General features: G+C 48.0%; 2 protein-coding genes across 11 annotated transcripts in view; one reads left to right on the top strand and one right to left on the bottom strand.

The window, feature by feature from the left end:
• ncor1 (nuclear receptor corepressor 1) overlaps positions 1 to 19,574 on the bottom strand; it is a 372,353-nt gene that overhangs the window by 302,013 nt on the left and 50,766 nt on the right. The gene's annotated exons all lie outside the window — the stretch shown is intronic.
• pigl (phosphatidylinositol glycan anchor biosynthesis, class L) overlaps positions 3,903 to 19,574 on the top strand; it is a 131,839-nt gene continuing 116,167 nt past the window's right edge. Inside the window, exon 1 of the mRNA XM_085965104.1 lies at positions 3,903 to 4,192. Coding sequence (XP_085821230.1) covers positions 3,903 to 4,192 — 290 coding nt within the window. The remainder of the gene's footprint in view (positions 4,193 to 19,574) is intronic.

Raw genomic sequence — 19,574 nt, 5'->3', positions numbered from 1 at the left:
CGGCAGGCAGACAGCCAATTCCCATGACTCAGCTGCTATTCCTATTCGCCAGAGCCCTTCTACGGGTCTGTTTGGGTTCCCCTCTTAATTCACAATAGATATTCCCAACTCTGCTTCGTCAGCCATTTCATTCACATCAAAACAAATCCCATTTGAAACACACTGTTTGTGACCATGCACTGTGCGGGTGGGAGAGTTTAAAACTGGATCATTTGGGGAATTGGGTTTATCGATCTTCATTTGGTAAACACAACAATTTCATTTATGTATAGCTTTTATAGTTTGCATTTAGTCCTACTTAGAATTCACAATCAAATTTTTATAGAAAAACAAAGAATCGTGGAATAAGATTCCAAAAATATTGATAATATCCCAGAATCCCAGGGACCCTCTTCCTCACACTACTGTAGTTTCTAAAGGACGGAAAGCAGACTTCACAATTCCTTAAAAATTTCAGCATGTTACACTTTCGTTTAAAAAAAAAATCCTGCAGGAATCTCAGAGAAGTGTAGAAATAATAGGGTAATAATAGTAGGGGATTTCAACTTCTCCAATATTAACTGGGATAGTCAAAGTGTGAAAGGCTTAGAGGGTGCAGAATTCTTAAAGTGCATCCAGGAGAGCTTTTTGAGCCAGCATGTAGAAAGTCCTACAAGAGAGGGGGCGATACTGGACCTAATTCTAGGGAATGTAGCCGGGCAAGTGGTAGAAGTGTCAGAAGGAGCATTTTGGTGACAGTGACCATAATTCGGTGAGATTTAAGGTAGTCATGGAAAAGGACAAAGATGGACCGGAAATAAAGGTTCTAAATTGGGGGACGGCCGATTTTAATATAAGGCAGGATCTGGCCAAAGTGGACTGGGATCAGCGACTTGTAGGAAAATCCACATCAGAGCAGTGGGAGTCTTTCAGAAAGGAAATAGAGAGAGTACAACGCCAACATGTTCCCGTAAAGGTCAAGGGTGGGACCAACAAGCCCAGGGAACCCTGGATGTCAAGGGGTATACAAGAATGGATTAGGAAAAAAAGGGAGGCTTTTGGCAGATACAAAGGACTAAAAACAGTGGAAGCCCTAGAGGAGTATAGAAAGTGCAGGGGGGTACTTAAAAAAGAAATTAGGAGAGCGAAGAGGGGGCATGAAAAAACACTGGCAGGCAAAATAAAGGAAAATCCCAAGGTGTTTTATTATAAGTATAATAAGGGCAAGAGGATAACCAGGGAAAGAGTAGAGCCCATTAGGGACCAAAGTGGCAATCTGCGTGTAGAGCCGGAAGATGTAGGTGAGGTTTCAAATGAATATTTTGCATCTGTGTTCACTATGGAGAAGGACGATGTAGGCATAGAAATCAGGCAGGGGGATTGTGATATACTTGAACAAATTAGTATTGAGAGGGAGGAGGTGCTAGTGGTTTTAGCGGGCTTAAAAGTGGATAAATCCCCAGGCCCTGACGAGGTGTATCCAGGCTGCTGTGTGAGGCAAGGGAGAAGATTGCAGGGGCTCTGACACAAATTTTCAGAACCTCTCTGTCCACGGGGGAGGTGCCAGAGGACTGAAGAACAGCTAACGTAGTACCATTGTTCAAGAAGGGTAGTATGGATAAACCAGGGAATTACAGGCCAGTGAGCCTAACATCAGTGATAGGGAAATTATTGGAAAAAATTCTGAGGGACAAAATGAGTCTCCACTTGGAGAGGCAGAGATTAATCAGGGATAGTCAGCATGGCTTTGTCTGGGGGAGATCATGTCTGACCAATTTGATTGAATTTTTCAAGGGGGTGACTAGGTGTGTGGATGAGCGTAGTGCAGTTGATGTAGTCTACATGGACTTCAGTAAGGCTTTTGACGAAGTCCCACATGGGAGACTGGTCAAGAAGGTAAGAGCCCATGGGACCCAGGGCAATTTGGCACATTGGATCCAAAATTGGCTTAGTGGCAGGAGGCAGAGGGTGATGGTCGATGGTTGTTTTTGTGACTGGAAGCCTGTGTCCAGTGGTGTACCGCAGGGATCGGTGCTGGGTCCTTTGCTGTTTGTAGTGTACATTAATGATTTAGATATGAATGTAGGAGGTATGATCAGTAAGTTTGCAGATGACACAAAAATTGGTGGAGTGGTAAATAGCGAGGAGGGAAGCCTCAGGCTTCAGGATGATATAGATGGGATGGTTAGATGGGCAGAACAGTGGCAAATGGAATTTAACCCTGAAAAGTGTGAGGTGATGCATTTTGGGAGGACTAACAAGGCAAGGGAATACACAATGAATGGTAGGACCCTAGGAAGGACAGAAGATCAGAGGGACCTTGGTGTGCATGTACATAGATCCCTGAAGGCAGCAGGACAGGTAGATAAGGTGGTTAAAAAGGTATATGTGATACTTGCCTTCATTAACCGAGGCATAGAATATAAGAGCAGGGAGGTTATGATGGAGCTGTACAAAACGCTAGTTAAGCCACAGCTGGAATACTGTGTGCAGTTCTGGTCGCCACACTATAGGAAGGATGTGATTGCATTGGAGAGGGTGCAGAGGAGATTCACCAGGATATTACCTGGGCTGGAGCGCTTCAGCTATGAAGAGAGACTGGACAGGCTGGGGTTGTTTTCCTTAGAGCAGAGAAGGCTGAGGGGGAACCTGATTGAGGTGTACAAAATTATGAGGGGCACAGATAGGGTAGATAGAATAAAACTTTTCCCCTCAGTAGTGGGGTCAATAACCAGGGGGCATAGTTTCAAGGTAAGGGGCAGGAGGTTTAGAGGGGATTTGAGGAAAAACCTTTTCACCCAGAGGGTGGTTGGAATCTGGAACTCACTGCCTGAAAGGGTGGTAGAGGCAGGAACCCTCACAACATTCAAGAAGCATTTAGATGAGCACTTGAAACACCATAGCATACAAGGCTACGGACCAAGTGCTGGAAAATGGGATTAGAATAGACAGGGCTTGATGGCCAGCGCGGACACGATGGGCCTCTTTCTGTGCTGTATAACTCTATGACTCTATAAAACTAGTGCTCATCAGCTGGGCAATTAACATGGCGCAGTGGAGCATGCTCAGTTCTGACATGGTAGAGTGCTGTAGTCCCCCCAGACCTAATACAGAATAAGCAACACTGCCAGCTAGACGCACCTACTGAACAACAACTAGTATTTATAGAACTCCGTTAACAGAAGAACATCCCAAAGTGCTTCACAGGATCGTAATCAAACCATGGACACCAAGCCAAAGGAGGCGACTTTAGGAGGGGTGACCAAAAGTTTGGGCAGAGGTGGTTCTTAAAGTGGGTTTTAAAGGAGGAGAGGGAGGTGGAGACAGAGGGGTTGGGGAAGAAAGGCCAGAGCATGTGGTCTCGGTGGCTGAAGACTCAGCTGCCAAGAGTGGGGCAAAGAGAGGGCGGATGCACAAGGGGCTAGAGTCAAAAGGATCAGAGTGTTTAGGGGAGGTTGTAAGGCTGGAGATAGGGAGGAGAAAGGCCATAAAGAGATTTTAAACTCAAGAATGAGAATTTTAAATTGTAGGCATTGGTGACCCAGGAGCCATTGCAGGTTAGTAAGGACAGGGGCGACAGCGGAGATTAGGATGAGCTGGAGTCTGCAGCAGGTGGAGGATGATGAACTTGCCAGGAGAACGTTGGAATAGCCGAGTCTGGAGGTGACGACGGCATGGATGAGGGTTTCAGTGGCAGATAGGCTGAGGTAGGGGCAGAGGTGCGCAATGCTACTGAATTGGAAATAGGGAGTCTTTGCGGTGGAGAGGATATGGGTCGGAAACGCAGCTCGGGATCGAATAGGACACCAAGGTTGCGAAAAGTCTGGTTCAGCCTGACAGTGTCCTGGGAGGGTGATGGAATGAGTGACATCGATACAGAGTTTGTGGCGGGGGGTGGGGGACGGGATGAGGGGACAAAGACAATGGCTTCAGTCTTCCTAATGTTTAGCTGCAGGAAACTAGCTAATCCAAGACAGGAGGTCAGGCAAACAGTCGGACAGCACAGAGGCAGAGGAGTCACGCGAGGGAAGGGTGAGGTAGAGCCCGATATCGAACGTGTACATATGGAAGGTGACCCCATGTCTGTAAATGATGTCGCCAAGGGGCAGCATGTAGATGAGGAAGAGGAGTGGGCCAAAGGTAGATTCTCTGGAACTCTGCACGGGTGGGAAGACAAGCCATTGCTGGAGATGCTCTGGCTACAATTAGATAGGTAACAGTGGGAAGTGAAGTTAGTCCCACCAAGCTAGACAAGAGGAGGCGTTGAAGGACGATGGTATGGTCAACTGTGTCAAAGGGTGCAGTGAGGTTGAGGAGGGATAAATCACAATCACAGAATGCTGTTCATGACTTTCATGGGATCGTTTCGGTGATGTGGGGGAAACTTGAGTGACAAAGAGATGAGGGTGAGTTTCATGAAGAAAGGCGGGTTTTAGGAGGAAGGGCGCGGTGTTGACAGTTTTCAAAGGGAGGGGAAAAAGGGAGATAGGGGTTCAGGGCTATGTCAGGGACAGGTTACGTTGGGCAGTCAAGGAAAGAGGCAGACCAACAGTCGTAGCTGATGATCTCTGTTCTAATGACAAAGAAATCCATGAGCTCCTTGCACTTGTTGTTGGAGTTGAGAGTGCAGGGGGAGGGGAGAGGGGTTTCAGGAGAAAGTTGGTAGTCGTTGGAATGGGAAGGTGATGTAGATGCAGTGAATTCAGAGAGAGGGAAAATGGATCTGGAATGGAGATTGAAATCACTGATGAGTCAATCTTTCCTCATACGTTAATCTCTTAAAATCTGGGATTAACTGCATAGCCCTTCTCTGCCCCCCTCAAAAACTGAACATCCTTTTAAAACAGGGAGACTAAAACTGCACAAAGTACTCCAAATGTGGTCGCACCAGGGCCAAATACAGTTCAAAAATAACCAGGCCAGGAGGGTTCCGTAGGAGGCCCATAAGCCGAGTTTCAGTCAAAACCAGGATTTCAATGCAATCATCCACAATAAAGGTAGTGGATGACGGGCCTTGTTCACGAGTGAACAGACATCCTGGAGGGAAATGCAGAAAAGGGAGTGATTGTTGATGCGCAGGCAGAGTCCAAGGGGCAGTGGTGGGCGGGGTGAGCAGACGAAAAGAAGATTGATGAGGTTAGCCCCAGCAGGCATGCTGGACGGAAAGGTCAGTGAAAGAGAATGAGGCAGTTGCGATTGTTGTTCATAAGGTGGCAGCATCTGGTGCCTCATTGGACCCTTTGGAGAATGCAAGGGTAACAGAGGGTAGCTCTGGGCTTATTCAAGGGGAATTCAAGCCTGGAATGGCAGCAGGAGAGTAGGAAAGCAGAGCAGTAATGATGGTATTGGGGTAGGGATTGGGGGACAAAGTACATGAGTGGCGAGGAATCCTAAGTGGCATGACTAGGTGGCAGGAAGGTAAGGATAAATTATATGAAAGTATATTTATACACTCAGGGATATATCTGTTTATACACTGTATGGATAGATCTGTATTTTTGTGAACAAACATGAATGTTTTCCGATGCTTTGGCAACATAAGATGTAACTTGTCATGCCAATAAAGCGATTTGAATTGAATTGAATTGAATTGAATTGATAGGGGAGAGAAGGGGCCGAGAGAAAAAAAAGGGGAGATAGAGGTAATGGGCTCAGGTACAGAGCAGCAGCCAAAATGTGCACATGAATGGACACAGAGGGAATCTGGGTTATATATACACGGCAACGATTGGGAGAGATGTGTCTTGGTCATAAACAGAGAACGGAGAAGACAAGAGTCCAAGTTGATGCTTGCAGAGAGCATGGAGTCAGTTTGGAGATGCAACACAGTGCTGCACTCCCAGCCAGACCCAACGCCACACAGTGAGACACTCCCAGCCAGACCCAACGCCACACAGTGAGACACTCCCAGCCAGACCCAACGCCACACAGTGAGACACTCCAAGCCAGACCCAACACCACACAGAGCGACCCTCCCAGCAAGACCCAACACCACACAGTGCCGCACTCCCAGCTAGACCCAACGCCACAGTGCCGCACTCCCAGCTCGACCCAATGCCACACTCCCAGCTGGACCCAACACCACAGTGCGACCCTCCCAGCTAGACCCAACGCCAGAGCGACACTCCAAGCCAGACCCAACACCACAGTGCGACCCTCCCAGCTCGACCCAATGCCACACAGAGCGACCCAACGCCACAGTGCGACACTCCCAGCTAGACCCAACGCCACACAGTGCCGCACTCCCAGTTCGACCCAACGCCAGAGTGCCGCACTCCCAGCTAGACCCAACACCACACAGTGCGACCCTCCCAGCTAGACCCAACGCCACAGAGCGACCCGCCCAGCTCGACCCAACGCCACACAGTGCGACACTCCCAGCCAGACCCAACGCCACACAGTGAGACACTCCCAGCCAGACCCAACACCACACAGTGCGACACTCCCAGCCAGACCCAACGCCACACAGAGCGACACTCCCAGCTAGGCCCAACACCACACAGTGCTGCACTCCCAGCTCGACCCAACGCCACACAGTGCCGCACTCCCAGCTAGACCCAACGCCACACAGTGCTGCACTCCCAGCTAGACCCAACGCCACACAGTGCTGCACTTCCAGCTAGACCCAACGCCACACAGTGCGACACTCCCAGCTAGACCCAACGCCACACAGTGCTGCACTCCCAGCTAGACCCAACGCCACAGTGCTGCACTCCCAGCTAGACCCAACGCCACACAGTGCGTCACTCCTAGCTAGACCCAACGCCACACAGTGCTGCACTCCCAGCTAGACCCAACGCCACACAGTGCTGCACTTCCAGCTAGACCCAACGCCACACAGTGCGACACTCCCAGCTAGACCCAACGCCACACAGTGCTGCACTCCCAGCTAGACCCAACGCCACACAGTGCTGCACTCCCAGCTAGACCCAATGCCACACAGTGCGACACTCCCAGGTCGACCCAACGCCACAGTGCCGCACTTTAACCTTTTCCTCTATTTGTTGGTAAAATGAAAAGCAGAGCGAAAGAGTTTTGTGATTGCTTTGTGTGGTTTACTTCCTTGATTAAAACTTATTGGTTATCTGCTGAAATGGTGTGTAACATAGGTGTAAACGCCAGACTTCAGCACCGTGGAAACACCAGCAACATGGGATGGAGAGGGGAGCCCAACCAATCGCAAATACATACTCCAAGCCAGCACAAGAAAGCAAGACCACCCAATAATGAGCAGCTGCAGCAGGGCACTTTGGCAAAAGGCAGGGGCGGGGCTGGACGGAGAGCGGGGGCGGGGCTAGACTGGTCAGAGAGCGAGGGCGGGGCTAGACTGGTCGGAGAACGGGGGCAGAGCTGGTACTACTATAGTTAATGAATTTGGCTATAATGGGGTGGCCGCAGCCATGCTTGTAGCTAGTCAGTGATTTCTATTGGACAACACTGACCTAAAGGAACAGTGCTCATGGATGGTGCCCTATTTGGCTCACTGCCTTCATAGAATGGTTACAGCACAGGATGAAGCCATTCGGCCCGTCAAGCCCGTGCCAGCTCTCTGCAAGAGCACTTCAGCTAGTCCCACTCCCCGCCCTTTCCCCGTTGCCCAGCAATTTTTTTTTTCCTTCAGGTACTTATCCAACTCCCTTTTGAAAGCCACGATTGAATCTGCCTCCACCACCCTTTCAGGTAGTGCATTACAGATCCGTAAAAAAGTTTTTCCTCATGTCGCTTTTGGTTCTTCTGCCATTCACCTAGCATCTGCTATGCACATTGATGTCATGAGTCTGAGAACAACAGGCAGTTCAGAAATGAGGGAAAGGCACAGATCAGTCCCATGCTACATCACTGCGAGCCACTGAACAGCAAGTGCTAAATACATGCGCTGGTTGTTATGGAAACACATCAACATTCAACCTAATGCCACCTGGTTGACTACAACACTGAAAGCATGTTGCAATTGATGACTAAACCAATCAAATTACACAAATGATTCTTTTGGGTTCCCCCGCCCCCCGCCATGTCACGTCATGGAGATTGCAATTTTCCTATACAAGCATTACATTTAAATTAATCTAAATCTCACCTAGTTAAGTTAGTGAAAGAAAATAAAACAACTTGCATTTATATATCACCTTTAACATAGTAAAATGTCCCAAGGCGCTTCACAGGAGCGTTATCAAACAAAATTTGACACCGAGCCACAATAAGGAGACATCAAGACAGGTGACCAAAAGCTTGATCAAAGAGGTAGGTTTTAAGGAGCATCTTAAAGGAGAAGAGAGAGGCGGAGAGGTTTAGGGAGGGAATTCCAGAGCTTATGGCCCAGACAGCGGAAGGAACAGCTACTAATGGTGGGGCAAAGGGAATTGGAGAAACGCAGAGATATCGGAGGGGTGCAAGGCTGAAGGAGGTTACAGAGATAGGATGGGGCGAGGCCACGGAGGGGTATGAACACAAGGATAAGAATTTTAAATTTCAGGTGTTGCCAGACTGGGAGCCAAAGTAGGTCAGCGAGCAGGGGATGATGGGTGAACGGGACTTGGTGAGAGTTAGGAGACAGGCAGCAGCGAGCAGGGGATGATGGGTGAACGGGACTTGGTGCGAGTTAGGATACAGGCAGCAGCGAGCAGGGGGTGATGGGTGAACGGGACTTGGTGAGAGTTAGGAGACAGGCAGCAGCGAGCAGGGGATGATGGGTGAACGGGACTTGGTGCGAGTTAGGACACGGGCAGCAGCGAGCAGGGGGTGATGGGTGAACGGGACTTGGTGCGAGTTAGGATACAGGCAGCAGCGAGCAGGGGATGATGGGTGAACGGGACTTGGTGCGAGTTAGGACACGGGCAGCAGCGAGCAGGGGGTGATGGGTGAACGGGACTTGCTGCGAGTTAGGATACAGGCAGCAGCGAGCAGCGGATGATGGGTGAACGGGACTTGGTGCGAGTTAGGACACGGGCAGCAGCGAGCAGGGGATGATGGGTGAACGGGACTTGGTGCGAGTTAGGACACAGGCAGCAGCGAGCAGGGGATGATGGGTGAACGGGACTTGGTGCGAGTTAGGATACAGGCAGCAGAGCTTTCGATGAGTTCAAGGTTACGGAGCTGGAAGATGGGAGGCCGGCCAGCAGAGCGTTGCAATAGTCGAGTCTGGAGGTAACAAAGGCATGGGTGGTGGTTTCAGCAGCAGATGGGCTGAGGCAGGGTGGAGATGGGCGAAGTAGGCGATCTTGGTGATGGAGAGGATATGGGTTCGGAAGCTCTGCTGAGGGTCAAATAGGACTCCGAGGATGCGAACAATCTGGTTCAGCCTCAGACAGTGGCCAGGGAGGGGGATGAAATTGGTGGCTAGGGCTGAAGGCAATGTTAAATTTAAGATAGAAGGATATAAAGAACTTAGAAACATAGAAGATAGGAGCAGGAGTAGGCCATTCGGCCCCTCGAGCCTGCTCCGCCATTCAATGCGATCATGGCTGATCATCCAAATTCAGTACCCGGTCCCTGCTTTCTCCCCATACCCCTTGATCCCTTTAGCCTTAAGAAATATATCTAACTCTTTCTTGAATATATTTAATGAATTGGCCTCTACTGCCTTCTGTGGTAGAGAATTCCACAGGTTCACCACTCTCTGGGTGAAGAAATTCCTCCTCATTTGTCCTAAATGGCTTACCCCTTATCCTTAGACTCTGACCCCTGGTTCTGGACTCCCCGACCATCGGGAACATCCTTCCTGCATCTCGTCTGTCCAGTCCTGTCAGAATTTTATAAGTTTCAATGAGATCCCCTCTCATTCTTCTAAACTCCAGCGAGTACAAGCCCAATCGACCCAATCTCTCCTCATACGTCATTCCTGCCATCCCAGGTATCAGCCTGGTGAATCTTCGCTGAACTCCTTCCATGGCAAGAACATCCTTCCTCAGATAAGGCAACCAAAACTGCACACAACACTCAAGATGTGGTCTCATCAAGGCCCTGTACAACTGCAGCAAGACATCCTTGTTCCTGTACTCAAACCCTCTCGCTACGAAGGCCAACATACCATTTGCCTTCTTAACCGTCTGCTGCACCTGCATGCTTACCTTCAGCGACTGGTGCACAAGGACACCCAGGTCTCGTTGCACTTCCCCTTCTCCCAATCTATTGCCATTCAGATAATAATCTGTCTTCCTGTTTTTGCCACCAAAGTGGATAACCTCACATTTATCCACGTTATATTGCATCTGCCATGCTTCTGCCCAATCACCCAACCAGTCCAAATCATCCTGTAGTTTCTCGGCATCCTCCTCACAGCATACACGCCCACCCAGCTTTGTGTCGTCTGCAAATTTGGAGATATTACATCTAGTTCCCTTGTCTAGATCATTAATATATATTGTGAATAGCTGGGGTCCAAGGACCGATCCCTGCGGTACCCCACTAGTCACTGCCCGCCACTCGGAAAAAGAGCCACTTATTCCAACTCTCTGCTTCCTGTCTGCCAACCAGTTCTCTATCCAAGTCAATACCTTGCCCCCAATCCCATGTGCCTTAACTTTACACGCTAATCTCTTATGCGGGATCTTATCGAAAGCCTTCTGAAAGTCCAAATACACCATATCCACTGGTTCTCCCTTATCTATTTTACCAGTTACATCCTCAAAAAATTCCAGTAGATTAGTCAAGCACAATTTACCTTTTGTAAATCCATGTTGACTTTGTCCGATCCTGTCACTGTTTTCCAAGTGCTCTGCTATTACATCTTTTATAATGGATTCTGGCATTTTCCCCACTACCGATGTCAGGCTTAATTCCCCATTTTCTCTCTACCACCTTTTTTTCCAATAGTGGGGTAACATTAGCTACCCTCCAATCCATGGGTACTGTTCCAGATTCCATCGAATGTTGGAAGATGACCAGCAATGCATCTACTATTTCTAGGGCCACTTCCTTAAGTACCCTAGGATGTAGATTATCAGGCCCTGGGGATTTATCGGCCTTCAATCCCATCAATTTCCCTAACACCATTTCCCTACAAATACTGATTTCTTTCAGTTCCTCCCTTTCATCAGACCCTATGTTCCCCGACATCTCTGGGAGGTTATTTGTGTCCTCCTTTGTGAAGACAGAACCAAAATATGTATTTAATTGGTCTGCCATTTCTTTGTTCCCCATTATTAATTCCCCTGATTCTGACTACAAGGGACCTACGCTTGACTTCACCAATCTTTTTCTCTTCACACATCTATAAAAGCTTTTACATTCAGTTTTTATGTTCCCTGAAAGCTTACTCTCATATTCTATTTTCCCTTTCTTAATTAATCCCTTTGTCCTCCTTTGTTGAATCCTAAACTGTTCCCAATCCTCAGGTTTACTGCTTTTTCTGGCCAATTTATATGTCCTCTCCCTGCATCTTATGCTATCCCTAATTTCCCTTGTTAGCCACGGTTGAGTCACCTTTTTTGTTTTATTTTTATGCCAAACTGGGATGAACAAATTCTGTAGTTCATCCATGCGGTCTTTGAATGTTTGCCATTGCCTATCCACCGTCAACCCTTTGAGTGACATTCCCCAATCAATCCTACCCAACTCGCGCCTCCGACCATCGTAATTTCCTTTATTTAAATTCAGGACCCTAGTCTCCGAGTCAACTACTTCATTCTCCATTTTAATGAAGAATTCGATCATATTATGATCGCTCCGACCCAAGGGGCCTCATACAACAAGATTGCTAATTAATCCTTTCTCGTTACATAATACCCAGTCTAAGATGGCCTGATCTCTAGTTGGTTCCTCGACATATTGGTCCAGGAAACCATCCCGTAAACACTCCAGGAATTCCTCCTCCACAGTATTGTTACAAATTTGGTTAGCCCAATCTACATGTAGATTAAAGTCACCCATGATAACTGCTGTGCCCTTATTGCACGCTTCTCCAATTTCCCTTTTAATGCCATCCCCAACCTCCGCATTACTGTTTGGAGGTCTATATACCACTCCCACTAACGTTTTCTGCCCCTTGGTATTTCTCAGTTCTACCCATACAGATTCCACATCATCAGAGCCAATATCCTTCCTTACAATTGTGTTAATCCCTTCTTTAACCAGCAATGCTACCCCACCTCCCTTTCCTTTTTGCCTATCTTTCCTGAATATTGAATACCCCTGGATGTTGAGTTCCCAGCCTTGGCCACCCTGGAGCCATGTTTCCGTAATCCCAAGTGCATTTTTCTAGCACCTTTCACAACCTCAGGACATCCAAAAGCACTTTACAGCCAATTAAGTACTTTTTGAAGTGTAGTCACTTTTGTAATGTTGGAAACACGGCAGCCAATTTGCACTCAGCAAGGTCCCACAAACAGCAATGAGATAATGACCAGATTATATGTTTTAGTGATATTGGTTGAGGGATAAATGTTCTCCATGACACCCAATAAACTCCCTGCTCTTCAAATAGTGCCAGGGAGGGCAGACAGGGCCTCAATTTTGCATCTCCGAGTACTGCACTGAAATGTCAGCCAACTTATGTGCTCAAGTGTCTAGCGTGGGACTTGAACCCACTACCTGCTGACTCGGAGACAAGAATGCTATCACTTAGCCACAGCTGACAACTTTGGAATGAATGTCCTGCAAATTCTGCTCATCCAGTTCTGACAACAGGGCCCATCTGAAAGATTAGTGTCAGAGTCATAACGGCACAGAAGGAGGCCATTCGGCCCATCGAGTCTGTGCCGGCTCTCTGCAGAGCAATCCAGTCAGTCCCATTCCCCCGCTCTATCCCCGTAGCCCTGCAAGTTTATTTCCTTCAAGTGCCTATCCAGTCTCCCCTTGAAAACACTGAGGGGGAGAAATTCAGTATCGCCCCGTTTGGGGCGCAATTATCGGCTGGGCGCTAATTATTGCCTCCGACTGCAAACTTGGCTTCTATCGCCCCTGGAGGTGATTGGAGCGCTAAATCAGGCGCTACACACCTCTCAAGGCGCTAACGCCGAGGAGCAAGGAGCTACCTCAGTGCGCCGGCGCAGCTCATGTGATGTCAGTCAACAATGAAACACAGACACACTGGCGCCGGCCAGTTCTTAAAGGGGAGGGTCAATCTTGCTCTCCATCCACACCCTGCTCATTGCAGCCTTGAATCTCGGCCTGGAGAGACCTGTACATCAATTCTGCTGGAAAGAACAATGGAGAGACCCAGGGAAAGAGCTCACAGTGCAGCCCCCATAGTCTCTTCTAAATCAATGCAAGGAAGGTCAAATCAAAATGAACCCGCAAAGTGCTGTTCAGTACCCAAAACTCCTTCACACAGCGTTGAATCTCTCCAGAAGTCTCTCTCTCTTTCTCAGAATGCGTGGTGCAAAAATATCGCCGACAAAAAAAGGTAGGAAGCAGCCGCCTTTAAATCGCGCTCCACCAGTCTCTTCCCAACTGCAAAACATTCCCCTCAACCTGTCGTTGCTAGCGGCAGGCGGAAAGGCAGGGAGCGCCACTCAATATCCGGTCCAGGGTGCTACCGGGGCGTTGCATGCTCGACTGACGTCACGATCTGCGGGCGTACGAGATTGTGGCGGTAGAGTTTAGCACTGCCGCAAAATTTCTGGTCAATTTCGCGAGCGGCGCAAACATCGCCGCTCCCGGGCGCTAACGGGAGGCGCAAAGCAACCGAATTTCCCCACCTCCCCCCCCCCGCCCCCCCAGCACTGACCCTTGGGGAACACCAGTCTACCATCCTCCAGTCTGAAAAACAGTAATTTACCACAACTCGCTCTTTTCTGTCCTTAAGCCAATTCCTTATCCAAGCTGCCACTGATGCACCTACTCCATGAGCCTCAATTTTGTTTACCAGCCTTCTATGTGGTACTTTGTCAAACACCTTCTGAAAATCCAGACAACATCCATTGCATTCCCTTCATCAAAAAGTTCAATTAGATTAGTCAAACATGATCTGCCTTTTACAAATCCACATTGGCTCTCCTTAATTAGCTTAAACCTCTCCAAGTGCCCATTAATTTTTTCCTTGATTATTGTTTCTAAAACTTTACCCACCACTGATGTTAAACTGACCAGCCTGTAGTTACTAGGATTGTCCTTACACCCTTTCTTGAACAATGGCATCACATTTGCTACTTTCCAATCCTCAAGCACCACCCCCGTATCTAGGGAAGATTGGAAAATTATGGCAAGCCCTTCCACTATCTCCTCCCCCAATTCCCTTAGTAACCTGGGATGCAAGCCATCTGGACCAGGCGACTTATCCACTCGAAGCATACCCAGCCTTTCTAGTACATCCTGTCTATCAATTTTCACCCCTTCCATTGCTTCTACCTTTTCCACTTCTACCGATATTTTGTCAGCATCCACCTCCTTAGTAGTCACCGATACAAAGTACCCATTGAGTATTCTAGCCTTGCCCTGCGCCTCTAAGCATATATCACCTTCTTTGTCACTAATAGGCCCCACCCCGCCTCTTACTACCCGCTTACTGTTTACATGCCAATAGAAGATTTTTGGGTTCCCTTTTATGTTAACCGCCATACTACTCTCATATTCTCGCTTTGCTAACCTTATTTTCATCTTCACTTCCCCTCTCAACTTATTGTAATTGGTCTGGTTCTCCCTTTGAAGAATTCACCTGACATGCATCATACACCCTCTTTTTTTTTTTCATCATCTTCTCTATCTCCCTCGTCATCCAAGGAGCCCTTGTTTTAGTTCCCTTACCCTTCCCTCTTTGTGGAATGTACCTAACCTGTACTTGGAACATCTTCTCCTTAAAGATCACCCATTTTTCCGTTACAGTTTTACCTGTCAGTCTTTGGTTCCATTTTACCCTGGCTAGATCCTTTCGCATCCCATTGAAGTTAGCCCTATTCCAGTTTAGAAGTTCCACTCTAGATTGTTCCTTGCTCCTCTCCATTGCTAATATAAATCTTATGATACGATGATCACTCATACCCAAGTGTTCTCCCACCTCATTCCCCAGCACCAGCAAAGGGAACACGGTGGCATAGTGGTTAGCACTGTTGCCTCACAGCGCCAGGGACCCGGGTTCAAATCCGGCCTCGGGTGACTGTCTGTGTGGAGTTTGCACATTCTCCCTGTGTTTGCGTGGGTTTCCTCCGGGTGCTCCGGTTTCCTCCCACAGTCCAAAGATGTGCGGGTTAGGTTGATTGGCCATGATAAAAATTGGCCCTTAGTGTTAGGGGGATTAAATACGTGGGGTTACGGGGATAGGGCTTGGGTGGGATGGCTGTCGGTGTAGGGACCGGGTGCTAGGGTTTGGATGATCAGCCATGATCTCGTTGAATGGCGGAGCAGGCTCGAAGGGCCGAATGGCCTACTCCTAGTTTCTTTGTTTCTATGTTTCTATCCAGCAATGCCTCCATCCTAGTTGGGCCAAGAACAAACTGGTCAAGGAAATTCTCCTGAACACATTTCAGAAATTCCTCCCCCTCCTTTCCCTTTACCCTAGCATTATCCCAATCGATATTTAGGTAATTAAAGTCCCCCAATATCATCACTCTATAGCCCTTGCATATCTCTGCGATTTCCCTGCAAATTTGCTCCTCTACCTCCCTCTCACTATTTGGAGGCCTATAGAATACCCCCAATAGTGTGATAATACCCTTTTTGCTCCTCAACTCTAACCAAATGGATTCTGTCCTTGTCCCCTTGTTAGATGATAATTTATCAGCTACTCATTTGTTTTTAATTCAGACATTTTTTTGTTACTATGCAAATTAGATACAGGTAGGGCCAACATGCTGACGCTATATTTTCCATATCCAATTTTATGATCTCCTGAAGATTATTTATTTTCGAGTACAGTTTCAATGGCTCCGGTCGCCTCAGTGGTCATTCTTCAATTGTGAGCTGAGACAGTGACTGTCAGCAGACTATTCCACAATATCATAGGGTTTTCACAGTGAGCCTTAATGTCATTCAATACATTTCCTACATTACAACAGTGACTGCATGTCAAAAAGTACTTCAGTGGCTGTAAAGCACTCTGGGGCATCCTGAGGTCATGAAAGGCGCTGCATATATTTGAGTCACAACGGGTGTTGCTAAATTTGTTATAGTTCTGGTCTATATGGTTCAGTATCACATCACATGATGTATTTATACACTGAGCTTTCAGGAGATGCTGCTGTTATAATTACTTTACAGTGCACGTCCTAACTCCTTGGGTCTATATGCCACATTTCTACATGCCAGATTAATAATGTAACATATATCACACTGGCAGTGGTGCTGCTCCAAGAGTCTCCAGTCTCAATTGCCAGTAGTACTGGGGTCACAAAAGTTATACTTAGTTCTAACAGCACATTACATGTCAACCTAAGCCAAATATAACCCATCATGCATTCCAGGCATTACATAAACTCCTCCTGACAAACCGAAGCTGATACAAGAGTATTTCATTGCCAGATTGCCATCTTTGGCTTACTCCTGGACAGAGGTGGGAGCATTGTTTGACACTAATTTTTAGCACTGCATTTCCAATCAAACCGTGTCAAAGCAAAATCACATCCTATTTTTCCAGAGAATTTAATTTTCCCGAATTTGCACAAATATTGGCAATTTCTAGACCTTTTTTTTTTAGATGTTCCACTGCAGTGTTAGCCCTCCTGCTGATGTGGTAGCTACTAGGGAGCAGACTGCAGTACATCAGAAGGAGAAAAACAGCAATTAAATTGTTGAAGCAGTGGTTCAGCACAGCATGAATACCAATGCACTGTGGCACGGAGAGGTCAACTCCATTTTTTGAGTGCACAATCTCAGCCATCTTGCTCCATTGAGACACAAAGCAGAGGTCAGATACTTCCCCACCTTCAGGAGACGGAACGTCACCCCAGGCCGCTCTCACACACCTGTTTACAACAGCGCTGGCAAAGACTTGGGAGCAGGTGCCCATATAACCAGGACACTTTGTAGCAGGAACACAACAAAGAGGGGGATAGGGGAAATAAAATGTAAAAACGTAAGTTCAAAACAAATAAAAACAGAAAATGCAGGCAGCATCTGTGGAGAGAGAAACAAAGTTAACGTTTCAGGTCAATGACCTTTCAACAGAACTGGGAAAAAGAGAATTAACAGTTTTTTTTATTCATTCACGGGATGTGGGCATCGCTGGCAAGACCAGCATTTATTTCCCATCCCTCATTGCCCTCGAGAAGGTGGTGGTGAGCCACCTTCTTGAACCGCTGCAGTCCATGTGTTGAAGGTACTTCCACAGCACGGTTAGGGAGTTCCAGGATTTTGACCCAGCGACAATGAAAGAATGGCGATATATTTCCAAGTCAGGATAGTGTGTTACTTGGAAGGGAACTTGGAGGTGATGGTGCTCCCATGCGCCTGCTGCCCTTGTCCTTCTAGGCGTAGAGGTCATGGGTTTGGGAGGTGCTGCCAAAGAAGCCTTGGCAAGTTGCTACAGTGCATCTTGTAGATGGCACACACAAGTAAACCGCTGTTTAACCTGGAAAGAGTGTTTGGGGCCCTGGACAGTGGGGAGGGAGGAGGTAAGAGGACAAGTGTTGCATCTCCTGCGCTTGCACGGGAAGGTGCCGTGAAAAGCGTAAGGGGTGTTGGGGGTGATTGATGAGTGGACCAGGGTGTCGCGGAGAGAACAGTCGCCTTGGAATGCTGAAAGGGGAGGGGAGGAGAAGATATGTTTGGTGGTGGGATCACGCTGAAGGTGGTGGGAATGGCAGAGGATGATCCGTTGAATGTGGAGGCTGGTGGGGTGGAAGGTGAGGACAAGGGGAACTCTATTGTGGTTCTGGGAGGGAGGGGAAGGGGACAGACACGGTCAATTGCCTGGTCAACCACAGTGGAAGGGAATCCTCGGTTGAGGAAAGAAGACATATCGGAAGCACTAGTCTTCTTAGGCAGTCCCTCGGAACGGAACAGAGGATGACTTGCTTCCACATTAAAAATGAGTTCTCAGGTGACTGATGAGTCCAATGCGGGACCTACAGTCTCTGTCACAGGTGGGGCAGACGGTGGTTGAAGGGGCGGGTGGGTGGGGTGCTTGTGTTGACGTGTGCTCCTTGCTCTTGGCTTCCGCTTGGACTCGGCGCCTTCCCGGATGCTTCTCCTCCACTTTGGGCAGTCTTGGGCCAGGGATTCTCAGGTGTCAGTGGGGATGTTGCACTTTTTCAAGGAGGCTTTGAGGGTGTCCTTGAAGCGTTTCCTCTGTCCACCTGGGGCTCTCTTGCCATGTCAGAGCTCCGACTCCGACTAGTGTGGAAGTTGGCATCGTCAGAACAGATGCACCGGAGCCGATGAAACTGGGAGAATGGAATAATATCCTTACAGGAAGCGGGGTGGGAGGAAGTGTAGTCAAGATAGCTATTGGAATCAGTGAGCTTATAGTGGATATTGGTTGACAGCCTATCCCCAGAAATGGAGACAGAGAAGTCGAGGAAGGGAAGAGTCGGAGATGGACCATGTGAAGGTGAGGGAAGGGTGGAAATTGGAAGCAAAGTTGATGAAATTTTCCAGTTCGGGGCAAGAGCAGGAAACGGCACCAATACAGTCATCAATGTATCGGAAAAAGAGGTGAGGGAGGGGACCTGAATAGGACTGGAACAAAGAATATTCCACATATCCCACGAAAAGACAGGCATAGCTGGGACCCATATGAGTTCCCATAGCAACATCTTTTATTTGGAGGAAGTGAGTGAAGTCAAAGGAGAAGTTGTTCAATGTAAGAACAAATTCAACCAGGCAGAGAAGAGTCGTGGTGGATGGAGACTGGCTGGACCTCCGTTCAAGGAAGCGGAGAGCCCTCAGGCCGTCCTGGTGAAGGATGGAGGTGTAAAGGGTTTGGGCGTCCATGGTGAAAAGGAAACGGTTAGGGCCAGGAAACTGTAAACTGTTTAAGTGGCAGAGGGCGCCAGAAGAGTTGCAGATGCAGGCAGGAAGAGACTGGACAAGGGGAGAAAAAAAAAGAGTTGAGATAGGAAGAAATCAGTTTCGTAGGGCAAGAATAGGCTAAAACGATGGGTCTAGCAGGGCCATGTTTGTGGATCTTGGGAAGGAGATAGTAGCGGGCTGTGCAAGGTTGGGGAACTATGGGGTTGGAGCCCGTGGAGGGAAGATCTCCAGAGGAGATGAGGTCAGTGATAGTCTGGGAAACGATGGCTTGATGTTCAGTGGTGGGGTCATGGTCCAGGGGGAGGTAGGGGGAGGAGTCAGTGAGTTGGTGTTCAGCCTCTAAGTTTAAAACAAACTCACTTGCATCCAACCACAGGCTATTTCCCACAGCAGTAATTCACCCAGTTACAGCACAGGATCAAACCCTGCACAACCAGTTCATCTCAGCCTAGTCCGGACAGTGATCTCATCCTCTACAGCCCATTAGGCCCAGTCAGTCTAGTGAGTTCTTTACATAGACATCAGTGACGTTTACAGTAAGGTCCACAAAAGGAAAGTACAGTATTCATAAATCCTACATCTGGAAATCACTGTCTTACAAGTTTGATTGATGACAATTTACACAGTGAAATCGGACAGTAATTATGCTAACCAGACAGATACATCTAAACTTTAGAATCCCCTACCAATGTTTGATGGCATTAATTGAAACAGGAGCAGTTCCAGTTCACCACAGCAGCCATTTTTTGTGT

The sequence above is a fragment of the Somniosus microcephalus genome, chromosome 22, assembly GCF_052327205.1.
Source record: "Somniosus microcephalus isolate GS21.2 chromosome 22, FLI_Smic_1.0, whole genome shotgun sequence".
NCBI classification, from domain to species: domain Eukaryota; kingdom Metazoa; phylum Chordata; class Chondrichthyes; order Squaliformes; family Somniosidae; genus Somniosus; species Somniosus microcephalus.
Note: the sequence above shows the minus strand (reverse complement) of the source record. Positions and strands in the feature narration are given on the sequence as shown.